The sequence below is a fragment of the Anopheles funestus genome, chromosome 3RL (assembly GCF_943734845.2).
Source record: "Anopheles funestus chromosome 3RL, idAnoFuneDA-416_04, whole genome shotgun sequence".
Classification (NCBI taxonomy): domain Eukaryota; kingdom Metazoa; phylum Arthropoda; class Insecta; order Diptera; family Culicidae; genus Anopheles; species Anopheles funestus.
In genome coordinates, this window is record NC_064599.1 from 83,694,383 (window position 1) to 83,718,503 (window position 24,121).

At 42.4% G+C, this 24,121-nt stretch overlaps 1 protein-coding gene across 20 annotated transcripts in view; it reads right to left on the bottom strand.

Moving 5' to 3' along the window:
- Positions 1–24,121, bottom strand: part of LOC125767431 (solute carrier family 12 member 4) — a 115,058-nt gene that overhangs the window by 11,508 nt on the left and 79,429 nt on the right. For all 20 annotated transcript variants that reach the window (XM_049434024.1, XM_049434015.1, XM_049434016.1 and 17 more), the window contains 15 exons: positions 22,644–22,714; positions 21,664–21,784; positions 20,853–20,986; positions 16,734–16,816; positions 15,144–15,246; positions 5,565–5,670; positions 4,741–4,870; positions 4,349–4,470; positions 4,186–4,268; positions 3,889–4,024; positions 2,404–2,560; positions 1,930–2,322; positions 1,745–1,864; positions 1,319–1,681; positions 35–224 (listed from right to left, as the gene is read on the bottom strand). In XM_049434024.1, the coding sequence (XP_049289981.1) occupies positions 35–224; positions 1,319–1,681; positions 1,745–1,864; positions 1,930–2,322; positions 2,404–2,560; positions 3,889–4,024; positions 4,186–4,268; positions 4,349–4,470; positions 4,741–4,870; positions 5,565–5,670; positions 15,144–15,246; positions 16,734–16,816; positions 20,853–20,986; positions 21,664–21,784; positions 22,644–22,714 (2,312 nt within the window). The remainder of the gene's footprint in view (positions 1–34; positions 225–1,318; positions 1,682–1,744; positions 1,865–1,929; positions 2,323–2,403; positions 2,561–3,888; positions 4,025–4,185; positions 4,269–4,348; positions 4,471–4,740; positions 4,871–5,564; positions 5,671–15,143; positions 15,247–16,733; positions 16,817–20,852; positions 20,987–21,663; positions 21,785–22,643; positions 22,715–24,121) is intronic.

Consider the following 24,121-nt stretch of genomic DNA (forward strand, 5'->3'; position numbering starts at 1 on the left):
ACTGCAGCGGGAAGGGAAACGTCTTGAACATTACCTTATCGCCGATGGCCGGGAAGAAGTTGATGCCTTTCGGGACGAGCAGTGCCATTCGTGCGGCACTGACGTGGCGCACCGTTTGTAGAAACACGTGCCAGGTGCGATCGTGCTCGCTTTGACGCCAACCGTACGGCCAACCGATGATGACCGTGTTCGGCTTCATGCCACCGAGACCGATGGTTTGCACGCTGTAATGTGGAGCGATAAGAACGGTTGCAATGATCTGTCTTATAAATAAATCATAACTGATTGCGTGCAGTACGAAAGGCCGGAGTGTGATGATTTGGAAAATAACTAACATCGTCGGTGGAAATCGTAATCAGCTCAAATGCTGGAGGGAGTTTGCTTATTCTGTAGTTTCCTGGTAGAATATTCATTTCATTATTAGATTTAATGCGAGAAAGGCAACCAGTAGTTCGTAAATAAATCAGTGAAAACGTTTCGTGTTTGCTGCAGCCAACAAGTCAGCAAAAGCACTGTTCGGTGAGAGTTTTCGAAGAAATAGAAACTTCAACAAGGAGCAAAAAATTCTATCATCATTTGAATGTTAATTAACTCGTTCGTAGGCATTGCAACCTACACCCTAGCATTCTGTAACATTGATTTAAAATGTATTAATTTCCCCCTTAAAACATACTGATGCAATCAGGCAGCACCCGTTGATAATGGGAACGGCTTCCAAAGGTTCAGCAACGATTATTCAACCGCACAAAGGTTGTGCCCTACCTGAACGTTACCCTGCACGGGGGCATCCACCCCGAAGGTTTGTGGAAGACCGGACGTCCCGGCGAAAAAGTTGGCCTTATTTATCGGTCCCATCTGGGTCGTATTTCTTGTGCCGGCGTTGTGAGTCCGAGTGAATTCCTCGGGAATAGAAGGATTCAACCTTGAACGGGAAATTGATTGCAGTATTCTCGGTGGAGCTGGTATACTGCCGGCCAAAGCCGACAAGCAGAAGATAATGCCGGGCTTAGTGATGGGAAAATATGAGAAATTGATAAAATATGATAGAAATTATGGTGTTCGGTGGGAACCGTGTGACCAGGGGATGATAGCACTGAATGTGTATTTCTTCGGAGCAATGGAGGCCGAGCTTCAGGCGACCTGTACCAAGACGGAGTACCTGCACTCCTGTCTTTGGACCGATAACAGGTGGATGTTGATGAATTTTTGATTTCATCTTTTGCTCCGTAAGATAGTTTAACATTTTTTGCTCGTTTTGGAAAGCTACAGCACAATAAACATTGTTAATTTTTGAGATCTGCCACGTTGTACTACTTACGCGTGTGAAAGTCCATCGGCAATGTTGGACGCCACTAGCACGTCGCAGAAACCCTTCACTTTCTCATCGTCCATAACTTTGCGAAGCGCTTGCTTGGCAGCGGCCGCTTCACCAGCACGTTTAGTAAAGTCGCCCGGAATGAGCGATACCACTACGGCCAAACCCTTGCCAGCTTTCAGCTGCGACACGAACGAGAACAGTTTGCGATACTTCGGTGTGAAATCATCGTTCATCTTGGCCAGCATCAGAATCTGCGGGCGCCAGTTCTTCGTGTGCGGTGGTCCCTCCTCGAGACGGAGCAGTGAGTACCGGGCGGCAGACAGGGCAATACCTCGAATACCATCACCCCACTCCTTCTCGGCGCTGTGGAACAAACGTCAGGAGGTTAACATGGCAAAACCGTTAATTGTACAATGGGATACTTACCCGCGGTACTCGATGTACTTGTAAATCAGGACGGCCATTCCCATCGCAATCAGTGCAAAGTACCACGACGTCATGAACATGATCGAAATACAAAGCGTCAAGCCAATCAGCGATAGACACCTGGGAAATGAAACGGAACGGTTAGCAAGGGGTCGCATTATGGATATAATTATCGAGCAACGTACCAGTGGTAGTACTTGAAGCGGGGACGCCAGTTCGGTGTACGGAGCAGAGTTTGCAGGGCACAGGCCAAGTTGACAAAGCCGTAACACATCAGGAAGAACATGGATAGTAGCGGAGCGAGCAGATCGACATTACCGAGCAGAATGCCGCATTGGCAGATCAGCAGCGTGAGAATGAGAGCACGCGTTGGTTCACCACGCTTGGACGAGACGGCAAAGGGTTCCAGGAACGGGATTATACCATCCTTCGCGATAGCCTGCAGCAAACGCGGTGCACCGGTCAAACTCTGCAAACCAGCACCGAGCGTTGAAAGGAAGGATCCGATCAGAATGACCCACTGATTCGGCCAGGCCATGTTCGCTACCACCAGCTTGCCACCAATGGACTGTCCGAACCTGTTGTAGATGTAGAGAAACGAACGAAACTCCTGTGACATTTTGACACTTTGCACACGCTGGATCTCGTTCGTCACTTACTTGTCACGCAGCAGTAGATTGTCCACGGTACCGGCAAACAGCAACACACACGACAGATACACTGTCGAGGTCGTTAGGATGGCACCGATCGTACCGATGGGAATACTTTTTTGTGCGTCCGCCAGGTCACCGGAGCGGTTCGAGCCGGCCATAATACCTGTGGAGTAGTAATCACAACGGGGCGAAAGGATCAGTTGAGTTTGGTATCGCAACATCAAAAGGCAGAGGGAATGGAGAATAAAGCAAAACCTTATACAGTGAGATTGGAATTCAAAGACAAAAAGTCAATCCAGGATATGGATTGCTTTATTTTCGATATATTGGAGTGAACTTCACCCACATAAAGCTACTATTTTGTTCGAAAATAGTAAATTCACCTGCCTTCGATACATTTGAACTTTTGTTTTCAAAACTATTTCAATTCATGTACGCTTTATCCCTATTGCTTTGAACTTTTGTTCGTGGACTAAAGAACGGAAAAAATCTTAGACAAGGCCCTTCCATCAGGCACTTCAACGAAAAAGAAGAGATATTACCTCTCGCTTAAACAACAAAACCAATTAACTTAAGCAAAAACCTGGCAGAGACTTGAAGCTTTCGCCTCTGAAATTTCCGAACGTCCAATCAGGAAACATTCTGCTGCAGAATGTATTACCTTTTTTTTGGGGTCTATTTTGTTGAACCCGCGTCACCTTACGGTGACAGGAAGAAACTTTCCCTAAGCAACGCTGCTTTCGTGTTTAGTCGACCTTCGTGTGCCTCATTCTACCACGCGGTAACGACTTTTGCAATTATCCTTCCCGAGTTGTTCTCCATTCGGTCTGTCGCAACTCATCTGATCTACCGACCACTACTGTTGGATGATGTTTTTCTATGATTTTTCTTCACGTGTTCCTACTACCTAAAATGTCGCTTGTTTCAAGTGGCTTATCAGAATTGGTTATGGTTGTGCCAGTGAAATGGTTTTTTGTGTCTTTTTTCTTTACCCTTTTTTTCTATACATCCAGTGGAAGTAGAGGTATTCGTCCGATAGCTAGAGAGCACGCTCAATGTGCATTCGTCGAAAAAACAACACATTTGCGAGCGTCGCTGGTTTGAGAAGGGCTATCGTGGGATTCGTGACATTAAGGATAGATGCCCGAGTACTGCTGTACTGCTTTTGAAACAGGATTAGCTTATCATGATGAACATGACGATGACGAAGCGAGGGTCACAGCTTGTTGGATATAAAACCGTTTAGACATCGTGTACGAATGTGGGGTCAATTATATTTTTATAGTTCTATGAAATTCTGACAACGCCTGAGGTTGGCTTCTGTGTCATAAAGTTAAACCTTAGTTTGTGAGGCTACAGATATGGTGGAGGTGACGGATGCATCTCTTATGTGGCATAAAATCGTAATAGTGTAACAATAATAGCGAATCAGACCAATAAAATAAAATCTTCGCAAATAGGTACAGCAGCTTGTTCCTTATCTGCACCTACCTGTTACCGATGGGAAGAAGATACCGATCAGAATCGTAAAGGCAGTCGAAAGGTCAGCGTACACCTGGTTGTAGCTCGGACGGTCCAATGGTTCGATGTGTTCCGGATCCAAACCGTACGCAATGTACTGTCCCTCCTGCAATAGAGTACGTGAACATGGGGAAAAATCAATCGTTACTCTTTTTGATCTTTTGGTCTTCATGAGCAAGCAAAACGATACACCGTTGATCCATCGTATCCTTCGCTTTGCAATCGACTGATAAAAGGCAAACGATGGTCGGAAGTGTAGTTACTCACCTGCAGGAACGATGGTAGAAGGTTGTCGAAGAAGACACCACTCTTCAATCCCTTGATGCCACGAACCAGCGATACGTTTTGCTCTGAAAACAAACAAAAAAGAACATTGCGTAAGGATTGGTTGAAAGGTACAGTGGGAGATGTAAACCATGTGTGTACGAACCTTTGAAGTATGGATCACATTCCCCGGAGGCGCAGAAGTAGTTCCACAACACACCACCCTCATCCTTCGAGCAGTTTGCAACGGCCACATCCTTTAGCAATCTTTTTCCAAGCACGCACATGCTGTACAGAATGGGAAAGAATGGCAATAGTGAAAAGAATATCAGAAGAACGTCCAATTTTTCTAACGCATAATTTCAAATATTAAACATGCCCAGCGTAAGAGAATCTCATAAAAGAGGTATTTTTTTAAGGAACAATGTTATCACACCCCAACTAATACAATTTCAATTATAGTACCCCAAATATGGGCAGGCAGTGATACGACATTCTAGGCACATATTCATTTGATTTGACGTAATTTTGAGTTGGAAATTCTCTTCAGATACTCACAATAGCTTATCGTTTCCATCGATGTTATCGAAAATGCCAGCGTAGACAGCAATGATCGAGAAGATGACACATGCCAGGGCGACGGTGGCAAATTTGTTCACGAACTTTACTCCAACGTACACGATCAGACCTACAGAGATGGAAGGGAAAAAACCCCAAATGGGTTGAAAAGCGTGTAGAAATTACATCAGGTGCATTATGCGACAACACGCCCAGACACAGTACTCTGTAAATGAACAGAAAGCCAATCAGAAAGCGATAGAGCGCAGTGAAGCCTGTATATTCTAACCGCGAGTGAAAGTGGAGATGCAATCACGGCATCCTCTTCGGGACTTTGGTGCACTAGGTGCAGTAGAACAAATTGGGACGAATTGGAAGTGATTTATCTGAGCAGTGGGTTTGCGGTGAGGTTATTTCATGGCTGAACTGGTAGCTGTTCGTTTCAAGGACGGGATTTTGAAGTGTAGGTCACTGTGGTGGCGAAGGAATTTGTGCGAGTGGCGTGGCGTATTGAAGAGACGAATGATTAACGGCTTGGAAGGTTTCCAATGGAATTTAACAAACGTGCGCGAAGCTTTCAAGAATCGTGTACGCGTACGAAATGGAATGCTGAAAATGACTCCCGAAACCTCGGGTATGCGGTATCGGTTACCATTGCTCTGACGTATTAATGTGTCCTATGCTATTCTGTCGCGTTTTGAAAAGGCCACATTCGCAAGGGTAGGAAACAACAACAAAAAAAACAATGCTCCACATCACCGGGATCGATTTATGATTTGGCAGAAGTTGTGTGTTACCATTGAGCTGGATGTATCAGCACTTACCCATCACGCACAGCAAACCGGTACCGTAGACGCGGAAGTTGTTATACATGGCCGATGCGTCCTTGGTGAAGTCACCGAATATTGATAGCCAGGGCGCCATGTAGGTCTGTGGAGCAGAAGGATGTGGGGGAAAAGTTGCACGTTAGAAACACTACCGGGGATACACAGTATGCTTTGTGGTTACGTCCTGGTGCTGCACATTCGGTGCGGATGAAAATGAATCAATCTTAATTATAGCCCGCAGACTGTACGAAGGGAAAATGCGATTCAATCACTGCTGCTGCTGCTGCTGGAAAGTGTGATGATGATGCAAAGTCGAAGGATTGACGATGATAGCTCTACGAATGGTGGAAACCCGTGAGCTAATTTATCGTGATTAAATTTATTGTATTGGCAATTATTGGAATTACTTTATCGTAGTAGTAATGAAATGAACCTAATTGGCTTTTAAAACTGTTCGATTTTCGTTGTATTGTTCTATATATTTTTGTTGCAATTTTTCATTTAGAAATGCTTCTTCATTTGGCAGGTTCATATATTCAGGTGGCATTAAAAAAATCATCATTTAGATCTCTCTTTAGATTTACTCTCTTTTAAAAGACAACAGTGACCATCCTTGGAAAAAAATGACACAAAACAGCAATCTTCACGCCCGCCCACTGTTTACAATTACGAATTGGAGCTGTCCGACCGGTAAGCTCAGGAAACGGTTTTTTTGTCAGATGCGGTTAACCTTTGTCAATGATGGTGACAGTGTGTTTGCGTAAAGTGAAGTCCTGCAACGTCCCAACTACTCTTGTTGCGTAGCACAACGGATGCTGTTTGCAATCATCTTCAAACCTTCTCCCCCGACAGGTCGGTCGTTGAAGTGTCAAACGATCTCCCACAATCACAGCTGGAAGTTGCCCAATGGATATTGTGCGTGGATTGTGCGAAGGAAAAAGGCAAACGGCGCTACCCGAAACGGTTTTGCTAAAAGGGCAAAGGCCAACCAATTTAGTGATGTGAAGCCTGTCCAAAAGGCACTCACCATGATGGACGATGGGATGTGCGCCCGAAACGAAGAAAAGATGCGTAAATGTGAATACCGTGAATAAGTAAAGTCGTTTGAGCTTTATGAGCTCATCAAAATTCTTGGCCTATGTTGGGGCCAAACTTTTGATGTCAAATCTTGAACAAAACGTGGGCACGTGTGCCCTACGCATGGCAAAACCCGCAACATTTTGATCGGTACGTCAGGAAGAAACTCGCTTGACGTGGAATCCTTTTTTTCGTTTGGTCTTGTTAAAATTTCCTGGACTGTCTTGCAGTACCCGTGGGATATAACCCTCTTTCCGGCAGTGAGAACAAGAAGGAAGAAACAAAAAAAAAAACATGACAGCATAAAATGAATTCCTCAGGGGTTGTTCCAAAAATGAATTTTAAGGCAAAGCTCTAACTGTCTCACACTCTATTAAACTGCTGGAAAGGTCTGTTGGTCGTTATGTCCACTGGTTTACTCGTACCAAACTACGCCCAAAATGCGCCCAATCGTTTAAGGGACAGAGACAAGAAGTTTAATTTTAATAACAGTCTCCTTACCGCTCTAACCGCGAACATTCGCGACGGTTTGCCAGGGACTAATGCTTATTAGTACCATTTCGAAGAAGGAGACGCACAAAAAAAAATATTCCCAAAAGGAAAAAAGAATAAACAACGGAAAACCATCATTTCAAAATGTTAAATATAATTTTATACTCCGATGAAGTAGCGTAAATGTTTCGTGCCTATTTACCGTCGGTTAAATCTTGGAGGCTTTGGATCCTTCTCGACACGCGACGCGTAAGAAGAACTAGGGAACATGGCGTTTAATGATGTCGACTAATTTTTCTCCTCACTGACGCTCAATATGTGTGGATTTGTGAGTTTGTGCATTTTATTTTCCCCAGTGTCGTTGGAAAAGATTCTGGTGTATTTTGGGTGGTTTTTCGGCAGTTAACTTTGGGGTGAAAGTTTATCTAATATACAATTTTTGGTGTATGAAGCTCGTTTTCTGGAATGAGGTATAATTGGAATGGTGGCAAGATAGTGGAAAATCATTTTCCATGGAAAATTTGGGCGCTGCGCAGTGAGAAAACATTCTTTTTATTGAGACCTGCGGTATTAAAGTTCATTGCCACGGAAAGGAGATCTTATCTATATTGTAATGGGAATTTTAAGACGAAATTATACTGGTTCATTACAATCTTGTTTTTCTGTTGAAAAGATTTTTCTTTTTTGATTACACGTTGTGAGAAGTTTTCAATCCAGGAAAAATAAATGAACAATCTCGCGAAATCGGATTATTACCTAACGCGTGTTGTACGCTGCTAAAGTAGTTTCCGCTGTCGGTTATGGTTGTGTGTCGAAGAAATTGTTTTGTGTTTGTGTGTCTCCTCTATTTATAAGTTTTGAGCGCTCCTGCAGCTCAACAGAGTGCAGTATTTGTGTGAACAATAAACTATCAAAAATAAGAAGAAAAGGTATACAAGTTATAGGAATTTGAATTATTAATCTACCGCTCATTTGTGGGTGCAAAAACATTGTCTGATTTGTCTTGGAAAAGCAATGGTAGCAATACAACAAATACAAAAAAAGGATAAGGAAACAGTAGAGTTTCAGGAACATAAAAATGAGCTTTTCTTTTCGTTTGTTGGTTTTCGGTGTCTCAAGAAAGATCGCTCACTTGTGCGAAACAGTTAAGATTTCCGTCGGTAATCGGATTAACTTTGGGGCAGACAGAGTCTTCTTGCTCACTTTACGAACAAACCACCGAATGCACATTAAATACACACGAAAGGATGAAAATCATCGTCTGCTACACTCGACAAAAGAGTGGGACTTTTTTTCCTTCTTTCCGTTTCCGTATTTCCTTCCACGAAACCGTTCGAAACGCACGCTCGGAACAGTTCTGTTTGCGATAATTTATTGTGGTGCTGAGCGGGAAGCGATGATTTGCTAAGTTGACAGGGAAATCGTCGAGCGTGCTCCGTGAACCACTTGGTTAAGAATCAGGACAAAGTATAAAAAAGGATACATGAGAGCAAAATAAGAAAATAGATTCTGCTTGCTTAAGCAAAGTCAAGCTAAAGAAGTCTTTTTGTAAGCCAAAAGCACATTCTTCCTCAAGGCAGAGGAGCGAGAGCATGGAATTGTTTGTGGTTTGGGGGTAATATTTTTTTGTCATGACAAGCTTCATAATTTTGCTTCAAGGGGGTTACGAGCGCTTAAAGAAGGTTAAGAATATTTTATTTTATTTCGAAAAATTTTTTCGACAAGAATGAAAATAGCTAAAGATGCTTAAGATTACGCGGTGAAATGGTTTAAAGCGGCGCAAGGTCCAAATCGTGTTACAATTTGTTGTAAATACTCAACTAATCACTCTTTTGTTATATTTATTTAACGTAATAGAAGTAAAAAAAAACAATCGGTTAGCTTTTCAAGTGGCATTGTGAGAAACAAGCAGCTCGATTCGTTTTTCATCAAGAGCCACAAAACTAAGTTAGATTATTGCGTCTGTTTGGCGCGTTTTTTACATTATCCAAACATGGGAATATCCCGAATGGATCTTATGTTGGCTTTAGTCCGTATACAATGGCCATTTTATACACATGAGGTTGGATGAATTTGGAACAATTCTACAAGGGCGTATTTGTGGGAAGATTCTGTTGAGGTACCAATGGTTCGACGCCCTTTCGTTTTTGTTGGGCAATTTGAAATGTAATTTAATTCCACCTGATTCCATTCGCCCGTCGCCATGGATTACGACCAGAGCACGATTTGGCAATCGCATAGAAAGGGATAGATACAGCAACAAGATGTAGAACGTCGTCCTGGGACACTGACCCGGAGCTTTTAGATTCAGCTCGTTACGGATGAGGCGTTGTTCGCTTTCTGGGAACAGCTCACATCTTTTATACAAGTGCCAGTCCCGGGAAATCCCACCGGATGAGGTTGACCCAGAGAACCGAGCAGTTGGTAAGGACATGGAAAAACGCTCACACTCGAAGGACGCTCAATGTCATCCGGGGACGAAGCGAACAACTACTCCTGACCACCTTTTTAGGGGTACGAGAATAGGCCGCAATAAAGTACAAAACCACAGCCAATAAACGACCTCCAAACTACGCTCGAAGGACGTTGCGTTCTTATAGTACTATTTATTCCTTTTTTGCATTTCACACTCACAGTGCGCGTATCTGTATCCTCCCTTTAGGATGAAAGGACACATCACAGGATATCGTTGGAATACAAGAATGATCAAAGCGTTTGCGTAAGGTTACCGTGGCCGTGCTAACGAGAAAACGATACTTGTTTTTGAGGTTAAGAGACAGAGCAAAAAGCCCAGCACCATGTAAAACTGTGTGTCAGAAATAATCGACACGCGGGTGTAGTAGAACGGACAAAATTCGTCCCACAAGCACACCTTTGTAAAGTGTCCAATTTAACACCAAATATTCCAACGTCTGCTGCTATTGAAAGACCTGCCAATTGGATGATTTGCGACAGTGTACCGTTGTGAAACAAGCGATCGGTACGGCAAATTACGAATACATGAATATTCGATTCGATTTCGATATGGGTGTGAAAATGTTTCGGTACAAAAAAGGACGAAACGGATGTGTTATATCGTACGCTTTTTTATTCGATTTAAGTGAGGAAGAATAACGGCATGTGAATTGAAACCATATGGTACCGGGGCGAAATAGTTTTGCTTGCAATAGAAGGACATGTTTTGGCGGTTGGAAGTGATGGAACTATTCTTATGCGTCTGCTCTCCCGTGTAAAACGAATCAATTGTTCAGTGAATATGTTTTTTTTTTGCCAGGAAATAAATGCGTGCATAAGAAGGGAAAACTTAAGCAAAACATTTCCGTTCTCGTTGTTTGGAAAATTCGAAGTATCGTACCGAACCGAACCGAGCTACACTCCAGACGAGATTGGCTATTATTGCGTACATTAATGCCATTATATCAGCCGGGGAAGCTTTCGATTATTCGATTACTTCAACCCATTGTGCTTGGTAGGGAGTGTAGATGTGAGGACAGTGTTTTTCTCCTCAACAGGGGAACAATTTGATTATGTTTGTTTTCCCTTTATGCCGTATACAAATTTGCGGTATACGTCGAGAAGTAAAATTTTCGTAAGAAACAACATTTCTAGTAATCATTCATAAAGATATACTATAGGATATAAAAGATTAGGCAACAAATAGTACCACCAGTATTTTGGAAAGTTCAAACTCGAACAACAGTCCAGACCACCAGATGTCATGTGGATATTCTAAAATTAGAGCAGTCGGGCAACGGTGGATATTCAAAACATCAGCTAAAAACCGTCGGACAAAGGATAATTGAGTGAATATCATTAGAACTTCCCCATCCCTGTAAGGTGAAGAGAAAAGGGGCTAGGGACAACAAGGTGATCAGCACAGCAGAAGCATAGTGATGAAGAAAAATGGACAGTGGCGGGCGTTGAAATCCAATTAAGACAACACTCAAAACAATCCCGCAAATGTTAGCCACCCAATAGATGTGTCCTTTTTGTGATGTGCCGTATGGTTTGACATTTTGGGCTGATTTTTTTTTTTGATATCTGCTGACCTCACGAAGGCCACATCGCAGGGTGTACGAAACTAGGATTAATGTTTGGGTCTGTTTGTGTGTTTACCTACGATAAATGTCACCCGTAATAACGCTTCGTTCAGTTTAACGTACTTCAAATGGAAACTGAAGTGCTTTGGAGGATATAGCTTAAAAAAACATGAATCGACTTTTTTTTCCTTTCCATTCCTTTCTTCCGATGTTTAGTAGCGTTTTAATTTATCTCGAGTGCCTTCCACGGTCAAGTGTTTGGTGCCGACATGAGCCAGTTCGTTTGTCACCGGGCCGGGCTGAATGGGAAGAATGGTTGGCGAGATAACTTTTAATTAGGCATACCAGTCTAACCGCACCAGGATCCCACAACCAGCCTTTAGGGCGAGATTTACCTTTTGTAACGAACGACGTAGGGTTAATTAAAAATGATTGTCTTGTGTAACCGCACCGTGTGGAATGCACGATGTCAAGCTCAAAGTAATATCTTGTTGGACGCCGAGACTGAAGATGCGAGAAAAACAAGCACAACAAAGCATCAGTTGGTAGTGGTGTAATTAGTTGAACGCATTTCAATTGAAAGATGCTCATATAAAAAGCCACCACAAATTAGGTTTGTTGTTGTAGTACGCTTTGATGGAATGTGTAAAGTATTTAGCAATGAGCATTTAACCTAAGGGTCTTAACATCGTGTAAAATGCAACACAATCTTAATGTCCATAGGATCCAATTTTGTAGCTCTAATATGAATAAAGTTTGCACCACAGACACATTTGACACGGTCCATTTGAACCAAAAATGGAAGATACCTTACTAAAACCGAAAGCAGCAGCATCAAGCAATAGCACGTATCGATTGATTGAAGATTTTGCAACTTTTCTCACGACACATTCTGTGCCCCGGCCAGTACTTTGACGAAGAATGGAAAACAACATCCCACGCCCGGAAAATGCTCTATCGAAGCCTCTCCGGGGAGGTGCACTTGATGATGCGGCACTTGAGACATTGATTCGAGACACATACCTACTCTTACTCAGGCAAGCAGACACTCCAATCTACCGTCACGGTATTTTTTTCGTCAACCGTATTTCAATCGATTTTTCGTTGGATCAAATTTTTGCAAACCAATCGAACCACTACACTGCGGTGTACGGTGTGGTGCAGCAAGGTGGCAGACATTGCGGGACGTCCCAGTCCTGCACGTGGTTCACGTTACGAAAAGCACTGAAAGCTGTCAACTATTGTTCGAACGTTTGGAATCAATGTCGAACGCTTCGATGCTCTCCGGAGACGCCAGGTCTTGCTGTATTGAGCGTATAGATAATACCTACCTCAGTCCCGGATCGATACAGGCATGCCAGTACGCAGAAGAAGCAAACTTGTTCGCAGGGAACCTATATTACGCACAGCTATATCAGCAAAATTGGAATTGGTTAGTGTTCGTTTTTCGGCGGTTTCGGCTTGTTGAACACGTTCTGATGTTTAGTTCCTAATTCAATTAAATATTCTTGTCAGGCACCGGATTTCGCATGGAGCTTTCGTAGCGGACGGTGGTAGTTAGTGCCGCTACTGCTACTCCGTGATGTGCCTGCGGTTAATGTCTTAACCTTGCATATTTTGCCCGGGGATTTGGGACACCAGTACGGTTCCGAAAGCAGACATGCTACTAGCCCAAGGGAGTCGCACTAGATTATGCGCGTACAGCAATACTGGTGCCGTGGGTTCATCGAGAGCTGGACGTAGATGAGGCGAACGCCTATAATGTTATGTTCTGGTTAATGTTGGGTTAGTACGCATGAGTACTTGCTTTGAAGATACGAATCAGCGAATGTCTAGTTAGAATTGGGAAATTTTTCTTCAGATTCTTGCGTTGTGTAGCTTTCCGATGTATCCAATAAAGCTAATATTAGCTTGATGGTACAAGCTTAAATGATCCGGCGAGAAGTTTTTTTGATTTAATTTGATTCTTTGTTCTTCTTTATAAATGTTGCAAATGAGATATTTTGAACCTCTTCAGTTGCAACTGTTGTAGTTAATTTACTTGTGTTAAACATAGTTAGAAGGCTTAATAACATAATTCTTTGTTTATTTTCCCAACAAACAGAAATTTCTGTAAAAGCGCCCCAATTTGTATACCGGAAATATTTGTTCTCTTTCGTTGAAGTTCGATAGATTTTGACAGAATTACTAAATCTGAAAATGTATCTATTATGATCTTCATCTTTTTCCATTCTTGATGTTTTGAAATAATGGTACAAGTAATGTTGGAAACGAAATATCTGCTCTTAAAGTGTTGGGTCTCTCAATCCACATCGACAGCTTCGACAACTCCCCTTTACAATTGCATTCCGATGGTAAGCAACTCAATCACCAGACATTGATTTGTTTCTCTGCTCGTCTGCTTGGCAGCATTATTTGTCACGCCGGAAGCGCAATTCGAAAGGATGCACCGACAAAGCCTTGCAAGTCTTCCGAGTTGCCATTCTTCGTAGCAATCCGAAAGTACACCATCAACTGTTAGAATCCTGTGCCCTGTCTCGCAAGTCCGCGGTTTGGCGTAAGCTTTGGTTTTTTGGTTTACGAGAGCAAAGCTGCACTGTACGTCTGGCGTAACCGTTTGCTTAAGCACACGTACAAACACAGACATACACATACAAATAGACAAACACATACAGTGAATTGAAAACAACAGCAGATTGAGGAAGAGATTTTAATTAAAAGTGGCAAAAAGTAAAAGTTGCCGCCAGGGATGTTGCGATCCTTTCGCTACCTTCAGCAACACCTTCGCGACGGTGTGATGTGCTGGATTGTCTGTTTGCTTTCGCTGGAGTGATGTATGTGAACCCATCCGCCGTAGGAAGGCAGTTGTCTACCAGGCTTGAGGCGCTTACAATGGTTGCCGTACGTATGTAGGGCCGGAAAATCGTTAGGGAAAAATAATGGTGGCATGTAGGTTGATGGTTGCAGCATGCTCGACGCTACAACATGGAAGCTCTCGGTATAGTTCTCCCTTAGACAGGCTGATATGGAGCGCATGTAAGCTAGCTAGGGTTTGTAGAAATGCAATGGTGGTCCTTCTTCTCTCAGCTGGCAAATATATGGCATCGGGATGTGACTTTATTGGTTGCGCGATGGAAAGATTACGTTTTTTGTTTTGCTTTGGGATACGTTCGTTACCGTGCGGTAGAGAAAACAATCGAAAATCTTGCTAGTCTATTGCAAGAACTGATTTGAATTCCTCCTTTCTTGCATGAACGTCGAGCAAGAAAATACAAAAAATATTAGCTATTCGGTCTATACGTTAGGTGTCTTTGATTTTATTGTATGTTAATGGAACTATCGTAATGTATTTACGTCGGTTCCAAATATACTAGACAATATATGGTGCTATTAAAACCAAGATTAGATATGATTGTAATAGAGATAGTATGTTGTCGTCAAATATCAGGTACTTTTCAGGTGGCAACTCGTAACACAAGTCGTTGACGAACGGTGTAAAGAGGAGTCGGCCTAAATTACTTCCTGGGTAGTTACACCAGAACGTCCAACAAGTGTGGTGCGAGCTGCTTTAAGCCAACTTGCATCCCAATCTGCTTTTGCCTCGTCCTGAGAGGGTTAGTTATCACATTACAGCACCTCGATCAACTCAGGCGATCAAATCGAGGCGAAAAAATGGTTATAATGGTTATGATGGTAGTGTATCATTCATCGCGCACGGCAACTTATAAGCTTTGCATCGTGTTTACACAGCAAAAGAAACCATTTAGCGATATGCAACTTATCAAGTACGACTATAAACGCCCAAACTGATGGACAAAGAAAACTTCCTTTCAATGCACGTACACTCTTGGGCCGGGTAACGCTTTCTTTTTAAGGGTCAAAGTTGAGAGAACAGAAATTATAAACACATGGCAGGAAGAATAAGAATTGGAAAGTAAATTCATACAAAACGAACACTGCTACTTACCAGTACGATCTCTACCGCACCAACTATGTACATAGCGGCTGCTAAAGTTGTTCCTGTGTAGAACAACATCCCAACAGCGCCACCAAATTCGGGCCCCAGCGATCTGTGCCAATGCAAGCGAACAAGTACATCGAATGATGGAAAGGGATGGAAAGAGAAAAAAAGGAATTGATTAGTAAACTTTGACGCAAACTTCCACGCTTCGTTCACACTCCCAGCGCACAAGTTTGTTTTTTGAGGTCTTGGAGTTCTGATAACAGCAATGGGCTAGCTCGAAGTTGTTTGACAATGGTAGGAGTAGGCAAAGTTGAATTATACTGCCCAAACATTAAGGAACGCTACTTTGTGGATTGTTGAACTAACTTTATGTTGTTTCTTACATATTTTTGTAAATATTCTTTAATGATGTTATCTGCCGAATTGAGCCGGGAAAAATGTTTGAAGTTCAAACGAAATTTTCATGTGTGCAGCGATATTTTTAATGTTGTACAACACTCGCACGTAATATAGGAAACAGATGTTAGTACCTGGAGACTGTTTTCATTTACCCATGCAATCATATATTTTTTCCAAAAAAAGCTCCCGTAGTTGGTGACTAGTTTTCTTTCCTGCTGGTTGTCAATGAGTGGGACATCTTTGACACCGCTATGAAAACCTCCCTAGCATATTTAATACAGCGTGTTATTTATGTTGCCTCTATGTTTTTTTTTGAAGCGTTGTTATATTTTTTCTACAACTGCTATCAACAGTGTCCAGCGAATCCGGACGACTCTCCATTGGAGTCAATTGAAGGTTAACTGTCATTGTCCATCCGGTGAGGTACGCTCTTGAACAGAATCCATTTATGCCACTCAAGAAGATTCAAAAGTGATGGAAAATTTTATTTCTCTTCGTGAATGAAGAAATTCTGTAGTCCCATTTGAACGATGGTAAAAAGCTTCCATTTCAATACCGGATCTGGTAGTTGTAGGACGAAAACCTCGATTCACTTTCTTTTTTTTGAGCCATTGTGTTTTTTGTTCATATTTTGCGAAACAGCTACTAATCGGTTTGAGAATCATTTTATAAATGAAATAAAAAGGAAGACCAGCATCGTGTCCGAGATGTTATTTCAAGATGCTATCAAGCAGTCAGGGAAGATTTATAAAATTAGTCTGTACCACAGAACTTCTTCTTTGGGAGCTTAATTGACTTGTGACTTCCTGGATGTCATCGTTTGTTTACATTGCCATCCTATTTTATCCACTGAAAGAAGTTGTTGGAGCTATATTAATCAAGATATCGTTTAGTTGGAATGGGAAAAGAGCATTCAAAATCCGAGGTCACTTCCGTGCTTCATCTCATGTGTGCCCCAGTTGTGGAGACCTTTTTAGCGATCCTTTATCGGTTCGTTCGGAAAACTTCAGGCGCTTGACAGTTTTGAGGCGTTTCTGGAGCCGAAAGTTTTACTTCTAATCCTTCGGTAACTAAAGAGTCCCTAGCCCTAAGGGAGACCGGGAACGTTACATCCACAGACAACCGTTCCGGAGTCGCGCCTTGCTGGCGCTGTTCCAGCAAGGCCGCGGGACCCACGTTGTGAAGTAAACTTACCTCGATATCATGAAATAGCTGCCACCCGCCGGTACTACCCCGTTCGTGGCAATGGCCGACATGGAAATGGCAGTCAACATGGTCTGTTCCGCAATGCCGCATATTCCGGTACCGTGTCGCCGATCGGTGTTTTGTGGAAGGAAGAAGAAAAAGAGGCCATTTCGAAGAGGCACAACATGATTAGCATAGTTTTGGGATAAGTTTTCTGGGGAAACTTTAAACTGAAAGCGAGCAGTACTACAACGGCATGCGAGAGATGTGGTAAATGGTCTACGGTGGGGGGGAGGACGGTGGTGATGATGATGCTAATAATGGGTCTGATTTTGGGCAACGGTTAGGATATAAAGATGGTTTGATGAAGAAATGAACTAATGATATATAAGGATTCGTTCGTGTGTGTGAGTCTGTTGGGTGACCTTTCTCAAGTGGAAGATTGAGTTAGTGGCAAAAGACGATGGCACTTAAGTCACTGAAGGTCAGTAAGGTTCTAATTCAAGAAGGAATGGTCAAGAAGTATTTGTGGTCGATTGAGCCGAAATTTAAACCAAACTTACTGACAAGTCGATGAGATGCATTTCCAAAAAAGTTATTTAAAGATAATTAATCGAAGCATTGTTTTGAGGGGAAGATCTACCAGCGAGGTATAATCTAACAAAGTAAGTGTGTTATTGTGCTGACATTGTGGAACTTAAACTGGACATTCCAACTCGTTTCAAATTTATGAGCGTTCTCAAGAAGTTCTCAAGACCTTTATCTTTCCTGCCCGATGTAGCGGTGTGCTCGAGATGAGGAATTGAAATTTATTTATGACCCTTTATTCATTTCTTCTGGTACGTGGTTTGTAGCATGAATGTCCACCCATTCAAAGCACTGTGTCCAAAGACTGAGAACAACACATTATGATCCCGTGGAAGTATCCCCATCGGTAGAAGCCTAATAGAAAATAATGTACGAAAGTCAACGGGAAGTCATGGCAAGAATTTCTAACGCATTTTCACATCGTTTTGCTTGATGGACTATTTTGTCTTGATACCTCGCATCATTGAATATTTGCAGACAGCATGCCCTCTTGTAATATACGACAGTCAGGATGATAAATAATGTTTCTTGAATTCTAAAAAATATTCCCTCTAACGCGACAACCAACGGGAGCAAGTGTGTCTGACGTTCGACAAACCCGGAATCCGATGCCCGAAACGAAGTATTAGAAAAATGTGTTCTCGGTAACGAAGTAAATTAAGTTCGACAAAAACCATTTCATTCGCCATGGCCGGGGCGTGTTCGAACTCGTCGGCATTTTTCTATGATGCTTTCGTCAAGCCGGCACAACGCGAAGCGATCCCATGAGTCTGTACAGCAATGTTACGCCGCTCCCACCCAGTTGCTGATGATGTGCCTTGTGTCTAGATTAGCAAATGATGCGTAATAGGATTACACCGCCGCAGATGGGTGATGGGTGGAACAAGTATTTTAGATGGTTGCATTGGACTCAATCGTTTGTTCGGTTGCTTTTATTGGAATCGTTAAGGACACTCTGGTGTGCGTGTGTGGGCGCATCCTTTGTGATCGTTCCTTCGAAGGGTGAACAAATGCTTCAATGAAGGATGACATTTGTTCGATTGATTGTGTCTGACAGCCTTTCACAAAGGAATACCCAAGTATAAAGGTAAAGCTTGGAGTATTTGCTCATTATAGTCATTTCAGTTGAACGTTGATCCAGGATGACTATGAGTATATTTTTTCACCACTTTACAGTCTAATTTATTTGATCTATTCGAAAGCTTTCCACTGATATGCTGTTCATGTTTCCTTTCATAATAATATAATCTAATAACAGTTTAGCAGATAAAATCTAAGGTATCAAATTTAACAGTGGAAACGGCAAGCGGAATGAATAGAAACAAAATACTTGTATCAACTTGGCTAAAAGTATCATAACGAACTTTCTCCTTTCACTGACTTCAATCTTAAACCGCGTGTAGTAGTATAATTTGACCTGTAAAGCTAATGCTATAATTAATTACCGTTGAAGTATTCGCACCTTTCATTCATTATCAACCGATCGGCTAGAAGTTAATCAGTACGTAACGATTTTGTTCACAACTCGTACTAAAGTCGGTTATCCTTGATATGCGCGGAGACTTGCTTTCCCCCCTTTACGTACTTGTGCAGATCTTTAATCCACTAACATTTGTTAGTAAAGTGTAAGGGTACGAGAGAAAAAAAGTCCAGAATGTCCTTGGCCGTTTACTCCCTTACTTAATGACGTATTTGTTGTGTTGGCAGGACGATATTCTGAGCAAGCAGAAATTCATAATGAGTACGGCCTCCGCACAGTACCGGGTGGCGTTGGCGAGGACCGACGGTGGACGCTTTGATTGCCTTTGATTGATAGTCCTCAATCAGGAAGGGAATGAGATTAATTCGAACCGTTCATGTGGATTTCACTCGGTTGGCTGCGTTGCTAGCTTTTTTCCCACCCAACGAAAGCCCACAGAGACTGAGGCCTTGGGTCAGCAAACAGTCCAGCCTCTCCTGCAGCTTCCCAACAGTCAAGAGATTTGCTCATTTGTGCACACGCTGGTTTCGCTGGGTTAGGGTTAGAAAGTATCCAAGCCTAGATTATTTGCTACTGGATATGAAAGGACAAGGGTGCCATTTTGAGCGAACACTGTATGACATTAATTAGATTAGACTCTGTCCGAATTACACCCGAAAGGACAGGCGCAAACAGCTGCTACGCCCGTTTCGGGGTTTGAACATCGTTGCGAATTTTGTGGTTTGCCGCACAGTTCAAAATCGATGCTTCGTTAACACAGTTCCACCTCTGTGGACCTTCCTAACATCATTAGCAAGCAAGCAAAATCTCGCAAATCATTACCATATGCGTGTGTGTATGTTTGGCCTTCTCGGCGTTGGAAAAATAATCAAACCGAACAAAATGGACCAAAAGAGGCGGGGTGTTGCAAGTTTGCGATTAAATTTCCACCAATTAATAGTGCACCGTAATAGTGCAGGGATGCGTGACCAACGCACACACGTTTCGAAATTCGAGTTCTTCACATCGTTTGTATGTATATCGTGCTGAGATTGGGTAGCTTACTGATTTAAATGGATGGGGTTCATTAACATCAGCCGGACGGGGATGCTTTGCGCTGTACGCAAATAAGTACAATTCAACAGGCCAAATTGTGCAGCGGGAAAGACAGATCTCGGAATAAGAGCTTTTCCCGGTCCCGATTGAACAACACGCAACCGAAGCTGATAGCCATTCACCATACCGTTTCACATGGTATGCAAATGAATGTTTGATTAAACCCATACATAAAATATGAAGTTTGTGCTCCCTAGATATGACCTAGTTTTTTTTTGTATGTTATAATACCCCCAACATGTTGTGGTGGATGCTTCAGAGCAGAGTCGGGTGTTTTAAGGCAACTGGGAATAATTTTGCGAATTTCGTTCAGCATCACAAAGCTGTTGGGTAAGTGAGCAGGTGAAAGGATATAGAACCGCGATAAATTTAACAGTCTGTGTTCGATTTACTGTAGCTTGGAGAATAATTTAACCTACTTCGAAATGTGTCTGTTTGGGGCGTGGGATGGCATGTTTTGAATTTCAATGATGTGACGCTGGAATTTACTGTGAGCGATTCTGCTGCACACGTGTGTGCGTATATGTAGGTGTTCGTAATTGCTTAATGTACGGGAAGTTATAGCACTTTGCATCCCTGACAACTTGCACAGTAAAAATGGTTCGGTTGTAAATCAAGCGAAGGCTGTGACTATCGGATTTAGAAGTGTTTTATTCAAGGATTTCTACAACACATTTACAGAGATGTTTAAGTGAAGTATGCATGATTTGGTCGCATGAAATGGGCTGGGTGTAGTCAGTAAAATAGAGATCAAAATGATATAACACCTAGGAGGTGGAACTATCAACGTGAGGACGAATGCGATTGACAGGTTTTTAACTAGTCAAATGGGGAAAAAAGCGTAATGAAATGATGATACGATGACGTTACCACGATCATATGAGTATGTGAACAATGGATGCGGATGATGCGTTCTATACATGGATATACACAGCGAGATAGTTAAAGGTAGAGCTGGCACATACCACACAGCAACAGCATAATACGATTAAAAACCCGAATATGGCTCCAGCCGTACCGACAACCCAGGTTAAACGGATGAATAAAATTACACCGAAAATGTTCTGTATGCACGGCAGATAGACACCGATGAGTGTGCCTGTTAGGGGCGAGTTCGTCGGAGTTTTCCATCGTTGGTTGTATTTGAAAGATATTACACAGCAACCCAAGACGTTTAATCCGTATGTTCGTATGTTAATTGAAGAAAGAATGTGAAAATAAAGAAAGAGAAAGAGAGAGAGAGATAAGAAAAGAAAAAAGAAAAAAAGGAGCATGTTAAGAAAATAAGAATTAGTAAAGGAAACAATAAATTGAGTATTAATTGTAGTAGGTTGTTTGCATGAGATTAAGAAATATTTATTTTTCTCATCAAACACTCTGAAAGGTAAGCAACATATATCTAAATATTCAACTACTTCAACAAAGCATTCAAAACCAGAAACGATTTAGACGGATTCAGTATGTTTTGCTCCTAAATGTGTTCTTTAGTGGCAAGAGGACTTTGCCGAGAGGATTATAGTGTGAGCATTATGCAAGGAGCCTTTCCGCTGGTTGTATAGTTTATCCGGTTTATAGGTATCTTAACTTTAATCGAGCTGAGGAATGAGAATGAAGTGTAATAACTAATTCATTATCACTCACAAGTGCCCACATGTACCGTTCCAATGTCACCGAGAATCCGGGTTTTTGGTATCATTTATTGTTACTTTTGTTTTGACTGCTCCTCTGGTGTAGTGCAGAATATTTCGTGACATTTCCCGTGCGTTCATTACTTACCCATGCGGGCGGAGGCAGGTGCTGGTTTGGCATCGGGATCCGTAGCTGCCGGGATCGTATTCGAGTAGTTTGCCAGGGACGAAATGAGCGTGGTGACATGCGGACGTTCTTGAATGTCATCCTGTGCGCGCAAGAAACGAACAAGCAGAGGCAAATATTAGCGAAAAATAAAGTCAGCTATAAGGATATTAATGATTAACGCAGGCATGTTGGTATTTCGTTGGAGTGAAATTGCAATGGCGTAACCCGAAACTATCGTGCGTTTATGCCGTGAAACCGAGCAAAGTTACTTTCACTTGCCCCGTAGCGTCCTAATGGTGGGGTAAATGATGATACGAAGAAGGTTACCAACTAAACTCAGCAAAATGGAGAATGACACGGGCACCGTCTTTGACACCGTTTTTAATATTTTATGAACCCTATTAACTCGTGTAATGTTGCAGACTGTGAATACCACCGGGTGGCCTCATGGCTTAGGGATCATCGGTGACTTCTGGCAAGGTGCTATTCTGCCTGACTCTAGCTAAAAGCATGATAAATGGTTTCAGGTCTGTGCCAAGCCGGAGCGTTCCCTCGTAGTTCAGGCAGGTTGCTTTTGCCAGTGCTGCTTTTGTAGCTTCTTGTAAGTTATAATAATTATTTCCCTTGTATCGTCGACAAGGCAAACTCCGCGAGTTGCCCGGGTGGCAAACACAGATGATTTTCGTCGACCGTCAAGTGGCTTGCATCCTTTTGAAAATGAAGGCAATTTAGCAAAAGAAACTACAGACTCCGTTCCAAAAAAAAGTTAGAATACATCGTTAAGCTAACATGACGGTAGTAAAGGGGACGGTTGCCGGTTTGACGTTGATGTCTCCCTTTTTGATGACTGTTGATTGATTTCATGCTGTGAGGATTTCTTTGTGAAAAATAAATTTATAGTCATAGTGCTGTGAATAGGGAAAATATATGTAAAATTTTGTACATCTTTTAGAGCTTACCGAGTAAAGGTACAGATTAGTATCGATTTTGTCTCCTTTCGACACAAAGGGTTGATCATCGGTGGGTTCACCTGCAGAATAGAAAAAAGAAAACATGAATAACAGCGAGGTTAAATGCCTTTTCAGAATTCATAAAATTTGTTACATTTGAATAACGATAGGTTAAATCAAATCAAATGTTTCCGCGTCTTAGGGACAGCTTTCCTCTAACATATCTGAAGCCACTGTCCGGATGTCGAAATTTTCTGATAGGAGGTACTTGGAGGTTAATTAACTTTTTGTGTAACATGCTCTTATCCCGCTGGTGAAAGCAAAGTAAGTGCACTTGTATCGGTCGGATAGTATTTGCCCATGAACAACACAACACACAATTCACCCGAGGCGGACGATGGAAGATACGTGCTCAAGTGTGGTTACTTCTAAGGGTTGTGTATGGATGATTCAATTAATTGGAAACGTTTCCCTTTGTGGCCTGTGCGTAAGTGGATGTGGATGTTCATAAGGTCGATAATTTACTGGATTGTTTATGGAAAACTCCTGTATCGACAGGCCGTTTGAGATAATTAGTTTCGTGAGCTGGAGTTAAACGAAGCTTACATAAAACATGTTTTCAACGTTTTTTTTCGCTTTCTTTCTTGGTTATTAGAAGCGTTACTATCGATCCGACCAGTCCGATCGCTTCACGTCCAAAAATGTTCTATCGACCATTAAACGGGGTTTCACCACAAATAATCGGTAGTTAATGTGCGAAACTCATAAAACGCATTATACGAGTCGTTACGCTGGCGCCTGCCTTATTTTCGGCAGCAGTCTGTACATTCCGATATATTCCGAAGGACTAACTCTTCCCCAAAAAGTGTGCGGATCGTCTCGAGATGTGCGTTTGCGGTATTAATCCCCTTTCCCAACATGGGTTAGACTGCAGCGACACATGTGTAGACATCGGCCCTGTTTCAACGTAGCAGCAAAAGGAAAAAGATGGAGAATTGATGATTGCACATAAAAGCTTAATCGATTCCGCTCGATGTCCGGGATTTTGTCAGGCTCTTGTCGCAAACGGATGGACATTACGCCTCGCTAATCGAGCGGCTATCATTTGGTGGACATTTCTTCCAGAGCTCGCTCCTACCGAGAAGGTAACCGAAATCGAAACGTTCTACACGGTACACGCCTTGCGAACGGAGCAGCTACTTCACGTCGTTGTCGCTCGACTAAACAATTTCGCCATAAGTCCATAAATAACTGCCAATGTCTTCTTGTGGACGACAGGCGAATCTTCCGGTAATCGATTCATTCGGTTGGGACATATTGGGAAAGGTCTCTCATTGGGCAGGCTCACGAACGTAAGGATTGAGGTTAGGGTGTGTACCGATGATAACAAACAGCCCATTCAAGCGTACAACCTTGCCGGTTCGGTTCATTCGAAGGGTGGAAAAAAGGCGTACCACTATTTGCAAAGAACCAGCTTCTTTATGACA